The sequence below is a fragment of the Triticum dicoccoides genome, chromosome 3B, assembly GCF_002162155.2.
Source record: "Triticum dicoccoides isolate Atlit2015 ecotype Zavitan chromosome 3B, WEW_v2.0, whole genome shotgun sequence".
Lineage (NCBI taxonomy): Eukaryota > Viridiplantae > Streptophyta > Magnoliopsida > Poales > Poaceae > Triticum > Triticum dicoccoides.
Window position 1 is genome coordinate 427296818 of NC_041385.1, and position 6265 is coordinate 427303082.

General features: G+C 45.0%; 1 protein-coding gene across 2 annotated transcripts; it reads left to right on the top strand.

Annotated features, from left to right (window-relative positions):
* Positions 1-821: 821 nt before the first annotated feature.
* LOC119276317 (peroxisomal biogenesis factor 6-like) lies at positions 822-5786 on the top strand. Of its 2 annotated transcripts, none has more exons than XM_037557358.1 (15): positions 822-1118; positions 1358-1479; positions 1559-1647; positions 1742-1777; positions 2243-2336; positions 2560-2602; positions 2686-2774; positions 3053-3111; positions 3198-3697; positions 3814-3895; positions 4006-4571; positions 4659-4797; positions 4889-4957; positions 5139-5351; positions 5443-5786. In XM_037557358.1, exons 1-15 carry the CDS (start codon positions 916-918, stop codon positions 5554-5556), a joined length of 2418 nt encoding a protein of 805 aa, XP_037413255.1. In that variant the 5' UTR covers positions 822-915; the 3' UTR covers positions 5557-5786. The 2 variants fall into 2 exon arrangements, with proteins under 2 accessions (XP_037413255.1, XP_037413256.1); XM_037557359.1 differs by having other exon boundaries at positions 4889-4951.
* The last annotated feature ends 479 nt before the right edge of the window (positions 5787-6265 follow it).

Here is a 6265-nt window from a genome sequence, read left to right on the forward strand (position 1 = left end):
AGAAAGAACGACAATAAAAAGATAGTGGTCCCTTGTTGTATAGTTTGTTGCATGTGCACTCATCCTCGTCAATCGGCTCCCACTCCACGTGTACGTACTCTCGTGGGTGCACCAATCAAGTGTAGTTGCTCTTGTTAATGGTACACATACAATCTCCATATTATTATTTTCAACAATATACGACATGCCCTACTTTTAACGCTTTGTTGCATTTCTTTTATTTTGCGATGGACTCTTATTCAATTGGAATCTATGCACACCATATGCACAAAAGTGTTTAATAATCCAGGTCAGGAATTCTAATTATCAAGCGAATTTAGCGAAACTCTAAATATTGCCTTATGTCCGTGCTGCGAGAAACTATTACACTAGAAAAGAACGCTAATACTAGAAATGTGGTCCTTGTGCAGTCACCCGAGTACACCCATCGATGTATGCTACGCGGGTGTGGATTGTCAGGTGCGCTTTTAATAATAAAGTAACGTATTTGTGCTTTTTATATAAAGTGAGGCGAGAAAACAAGAGTAACGTTTTCTATTCGGCTGTTAACTCTCCGTTAATCTTCCGTCAGTAGATGAACGTGCAATATTCCTCTGCATAAACGACGGTTTGCGATGCCGAGACGGGGTTGGCGACCAGCAAAGAAATCCAGCCGTCCATCGGCGATCCAGCCGAGTCGGCACCTCTGGCAATTCCGAATCCTTGTCGACGGCGACACGCCGTGGACTTGTTGACCCGACGGGACCCAGACGAACCCGTCCCCGTCTTCTATATAAACAGCAGCCCCGCCACACACCCTCCGGATCGATCCGCCCCTTCGCCCAACCCAAACTTGCATGCCCTGTTCATAAGTCGAGCGCACGCGCGTGAGGCGGCGGTGCTAGTCCGGGTGTCGCGGCGGCTGTGGCCGTCCACATGGAGCACGGGAGCCTCCTCGCGTCCGCCGTCACCGTCGGTGTCGGCGTCGGCATCGGCCTCGTGTCGGCGCGCCTGACGGCCGCGTCCACCCCAGACGACGGCGGCGTCGCCGGCGCGGAGGTGGAGGCGGAGCTGCGCCGGCTGGTGGTCGACGGGCTCGACAGCGGCGTCACCTTCGACGACTTCCCCTACTACCTCAGGTCCGCGCGTTTTCGGGATTAAAAGTCCATTAAAATATACGTGCGATCTTTCCCCTCGGTTTCATTGGGAAAAGCGAGGAGCGATTACCGATTAGTATACGACTTCGCGGATATTTGGTGGGCAGACCCATGTGTTCTACTAACTTCTAGGCCGTCAACCGGAATTCGAATGTGTTTGGCGAAAAGCAGCTAATCATCGAGCATGCGTTACATTGTTTATCTACATGTTGTGATTGCAGCGAGGAGACGAAGATGGCACTCACGAGCGCCGGGTACGCCTATCTGAGCAAGATCAACTTGCCCAGCCACATCCGGGTCCTCTCCGCCGCCAGCCGCACCATACTGCTCTGCGGCCCCTCAGGTTCGCCTCCTCGTAATTAATGTAGGTTGGCTTGATCGCAAAGGTTGTCTCTTTTCACATGGGCAGCTTGTTCTTGCAGAACCATACCTGCAGTCGCTCGCCAAGGCTCTGGCACACCACTTCGACGCTCGCCTGCTGCCGCTCGACATCGCCGAGTTCTCGCGCCAGGTTAGTGAGGAACTATTGGGGCACTTAGGTTTGCGGATGCCATTTTGTAGTCTAGTTGATTCTTAACTGTTTCTCGCTGTATATGCCAATGCAGATCCAACACAAATACGGGAGCGCAAGCAGTGCCCTGGTTAGTTTTTTAATCCCGTCCTGTGTCCTGTGATTGATAGGTTTCATTTTTCTGTGCTACATTTGATTGATATTTTGAGGGACGGAGAGAATTCAGAATTTTCAGTCGGTTCATCAGTTTTTTCGAAAAACAGGGAGTGATCCCCGGTGCGGTTCATCAGTTGGTTGTGTGGACCTACTGTTTGTTTAGTTATAATAGTATTGAGGCCCCTGCCCCATCACCTTTCTGTTGTCAGGTTTGGCCATTTCATTACCTCAGGAAACAAAACGTGCAAGTTAAAAGGGTCGACCATGGGGTCCTTGATAAGGACACCATTAGTTTGTCCGCATTGATGAACAATTCGAAAACGTAGAGATGCTGAATATACATTTTCTACAGCATAGGAGGATTTGTTGCGCCTGCTAGCTTGTAAAAACTTGTATTCATATGGCTACCATCTTACCGATGATTTGTTCTTTGATGAAGGTTCGTAAACCATCCTTAACAGAGTCTGCCTTGGATAAAGTGTCTGGTTTGGTTGGATCTTTCAACTTTTTCCGCAAGAAGGATGAGCCAGCAGGTATGAAATCACTAGTCACCTTCTGAGATGTCACACTAGCCACTAGCATTTTCTTTATTAGTCCATTACGGAAGCTCCGACATTTGCTTTTATTTTTGTTCTTGCACGGTTTCTTCCTATCAACTCGTTTTCATTATTAATCATGCATACGAATATGCGAAGCATCACAATTCCTACAATTTCTGTGCTGTTCTGATTGTGTTTTCATGAAACATTAATGCAGACTCACTGAAATATGAAAAGAGCCTTCTGGATTTGAGGACGAGGTAAAAACACATCTAATTGAGGGTATTAAACTCGAGATAAAGATTACTCTATTTGAGTCTCACTTTTTATATTGCTTCTGCAGTAATTGCACTAAAACACCTTCAGTTCGGGTGCATGTATCTTTATTGCCTGCTGCGTTTCTCCATGCATCTGAACCTTCAGAAGACTTGGGTGAGTTGTCTGTCTGCTCAATATTTTCTCGTCACTTATGCCACTGTTCATAAGTTGATTGATCAAATGATTCGACGAGCTTCAGACAATCAAACACCCTCATTGATTTATGGTCCATCAAATTCAAATGTGCTCCATATTGGTTCATCCAACTCTAACTGGGAAGCTTAAGGGCTCTATTTTTATCTATGATATGTGTATCCCCTCTGTGCCTTCTTGTGAATACGATTATAATGATTTTGCATGCGCAATTAACTTACTATTCCTGTTCAATGCAGGTCCAATCAGACAAAGCTGGAATTTAGATGAGAAAATTCTCATAAAATCTCTTTACAAGGTAATTGAGGCATTCAGCTGCACCATCCACAACATTGCATCGCTTATGTTATGACTGATGAGCTGATATTGATTTTCTTTTTGCAGATGATAACTTCCGTTTCTGAATGCAATCCAGTTATCCTTTACATAAGGGATGTCAACCTATTACTTGGTGCTTCAGATGCAGCATGTTCAATGTTCAAGAAAATGTTGAGCAAACTCTCTGGACGAGTTTTGATAATTGGTTCATACTTCCTCGAATCTGATGCAGATAGTGATGACGTTGATGAGGTTGTCAGTGATATATTCCCATACATTCTGGAGACTAAGCCTCCCAAGGAGGAGACTGATCTTGTGAAATGGAAAACCCAAATAGAAGAAGATACTAAGAAAACCAAGGGTCAAATCTTTACAAATATGATTGCAGAGGTGCTCTCCGCCAACAGTCTGATCTGTGATGATTTGGATTCATTAGATCCAGATGACGATTTACATACCATTGCCAGCTACATGGAAGAAATTATGGCCCCAGCAGTCTCTTACCATTTGATGGATAACAAGGTCCCTGAATACAGAAACGGGAAGCTCATTATTCCTGCAGAGAGGTTAGCTAATTTATTATCAGGCCATTGTTTTATCTCCAGCTATCTAGGGCGGGGTAGAGACTTTCTTTTATGTAAAAAAAAACTAAAATGTTTTCTTTAACATGATTGTTTCACAGCTTATCTCATGGATTAAGAATTTTCCAAGAGAGCAGCAGCCTTGGAAAAGATACAGTGGAACCAAAGGATGTCGGAAAGAAGGTAGGTATCCCATATTTTCAACGAGCAACGGCTTATCTTTACTAGTTTGCAAAGTACTATTTACTATTTACTAATTATCATTATTGTTTACAATTTTGCGTAAGTCACAGGTTACTCCAGACAACGAATTCGAAAAGCTGATCCGACCAACTGTTGTACCGGCCAGTCAAATAGGAGTCACATTTGATGACATCGGAGCATTGACAGATATAAAAGAGTCACTTCAGGAGCTTGTCATGCTTCCACTAAAGCGGCCTGAACTTTTCAATGGTGGTCTCCTGAAACCATGCAAGGGGATTCTACTATTTGGACCTCCAGGAACAGGGAAAACGATGCTGGCCAAGGCTTTAGCAAATGAATCCGGAGCTAGCTTCTTGAACATCTCCTTGTCCACCATCATGTCAAAATATTATGGAGATGCCGAGAAGACTATCCGGGCTTTGTTCAGTCTGGCTACTAAACTTGCACCGGCAATTATTTTCGTGGATGAGGTGGACAGCTTGTTAGGGCAGCGTGATCGACGCAATGAAAATGAGCTCCCGCGAAGAATCAAGAATGAGTTCATGACTCATTGGGATGGACTCTTGTCAAAGTCTAATGAAAGGATTCTTGTCCTTGCTGCAACAAACAGACCGTTTGACCTCGATGAAGCGATTGTTAGGAGGTTTGAGCACAGGTTTGTTTAAATGTGTTCTTTTTATGTGAAAAAACGTGTCTTGATAACCTCTAGATGAGTTGCTGATGTGTCATGTTTTTCAAACAGAATAATGGTCGGTCTCCCTACTTTGGATAGTAGAGAGTTGATTTTGAAGAAGCTGCTATCCAAAGAGAAGATTGAAGAAGGTATTGACTTTAAGGAGCTTGCAACATCGACGGAAGGATACAGTGGAAGTGATCTGAAGGTAACATCTCTGAATCATTGGTGAAGTAGGAACAGTATATTCAAGCGATCATTCTCTGAATGACTAGAACTGTTGTTGTCTTCTTTCCCAGAATCTTTGTGTGACGGCTGCCTACCGCCCTGTTAGAGAGCTCATTCAGAAAGAACAACAGAAGGTAAAGGTAAAACCAAGAGAAAAGAATCCCTCCACTAAATTTTATGAGCAGTAGATTTGTCTTTTATTTTTCATATATCAAGTGTGTCTCCCAACTGAAGCCTGCAAACACATGCATCGGTTTGGTTTAGATGTGTTGCACCAATCATATCATCATCTCACGCCGGCTCGATAATTCGATGTCCCAGGATAAGAAGGAAAATGCAGTGCAAGTTAAGGAGCCAGAAGCGCAACCCAAAAGTCAGGGAGGCGCGGCACAAAGCTCACAAAGCAAGAAAGGCGAGAATGTCATGCCAGAAACCAAGCAAGGGGAGACAGAGAAAGGCGTCAAAGGCGCAACCGAAGGGACTGTCACCCTCAGGCCGCTAACCATGGAGGACTTGAGGCTGGCGAAGGATCAAGTAAGTTGCTGATGAATTTTTTATCGGCTAGTCTAAACCTTTTCACCCCAGGAACACACTGCTAAACAATTACGCATTTGACGCTACGTAGGTCGGCGCGAGCTTGGCTAGTGAGGGGTCTATCATGACTGCCCTCAAGGAATGGAACGAGCTCTACGGCAAAGGCGGGTCAAGGAAGAAGGAGCAGCTCTCATACTTCTTGTAGTGCAAGGTTGGGAGTTTGTGTATACATTTGTATGTGCGGTTGAATGTGATTCGGCCCCTTGTTGACCTGATGAAGCGGAGGAAGTGCTCGCGAGAGATGTTTAGCTGTACCCATTGCCATTGGAGGCTGTTTGTTTAAATAGACCGGTCTTTGTAGCAAATAATAGTTGTTGTGAAAATCCCCTGTTGCAGGAATAATGTTGAACCTTGTTCTGGGAGTGGAGCGATTAACTTCGAACTTGTTAGAATTCCTAGAGTGGCATCTTTTTGGTGAGAAGGTTTCGATTGTAGGCCATCACAATTCGATTGTAGCCGCGGAAGCGATGATGGGCAGGGAGCGTTGCCGGCCACGTAGTGGCAAATCGCCACCGCCGGCTTGCCGGAGGCGACTTGCCGCTCGGCCTGACCGTCACCCGTGAGTTGTCGCTGAGATGTTCCGTAGCTCGGGAGTCAGGAGTAAATAGCCAGCAACTGCCATTTTTTTTTTTTGAGGATTAGCCCACCCCCAGCGAACGTTTCTGGCACCCAGGCCTTTTCCTGACTCCAGGCCCAAACCATCTTTCCTTGTTGAGCCAAACAAAAAAAATACTTCAAAAATATCACACAGAGATAGTAAACGCACCCTGAAGCCATTTTGGCCTCATTTTGAAATAGTCAAACACACACAGAAAAACCATAAAAATGATATGCTCTGTATTTCTCTTTGTCTA

Bases quoted from the DNA above. Each gene is read 5' to 3' on its own strand.
- LOC119276317 (XM_037557358.1), top strand. From the start codon at position 916: ATGGAGCACGGGAGCCTCCTCGCGTCCGCCGTCACCGTCGGTGTCGGC. The intron at 2,337-2,559 runs GTATGAAATCAC...ACATTAATGCAG, and splicing joins CAAGAAGGATGAGCCAGCAG to ACTCACTGAAATATGAAAAG. The intron at 3,112-3,197 runs GTAATTGAGGCA...TTCTTTTTGCAG, and splicing joins TCATAAAATCTCTTTACAAG to ATGATAACTTCCGTTTCTGA.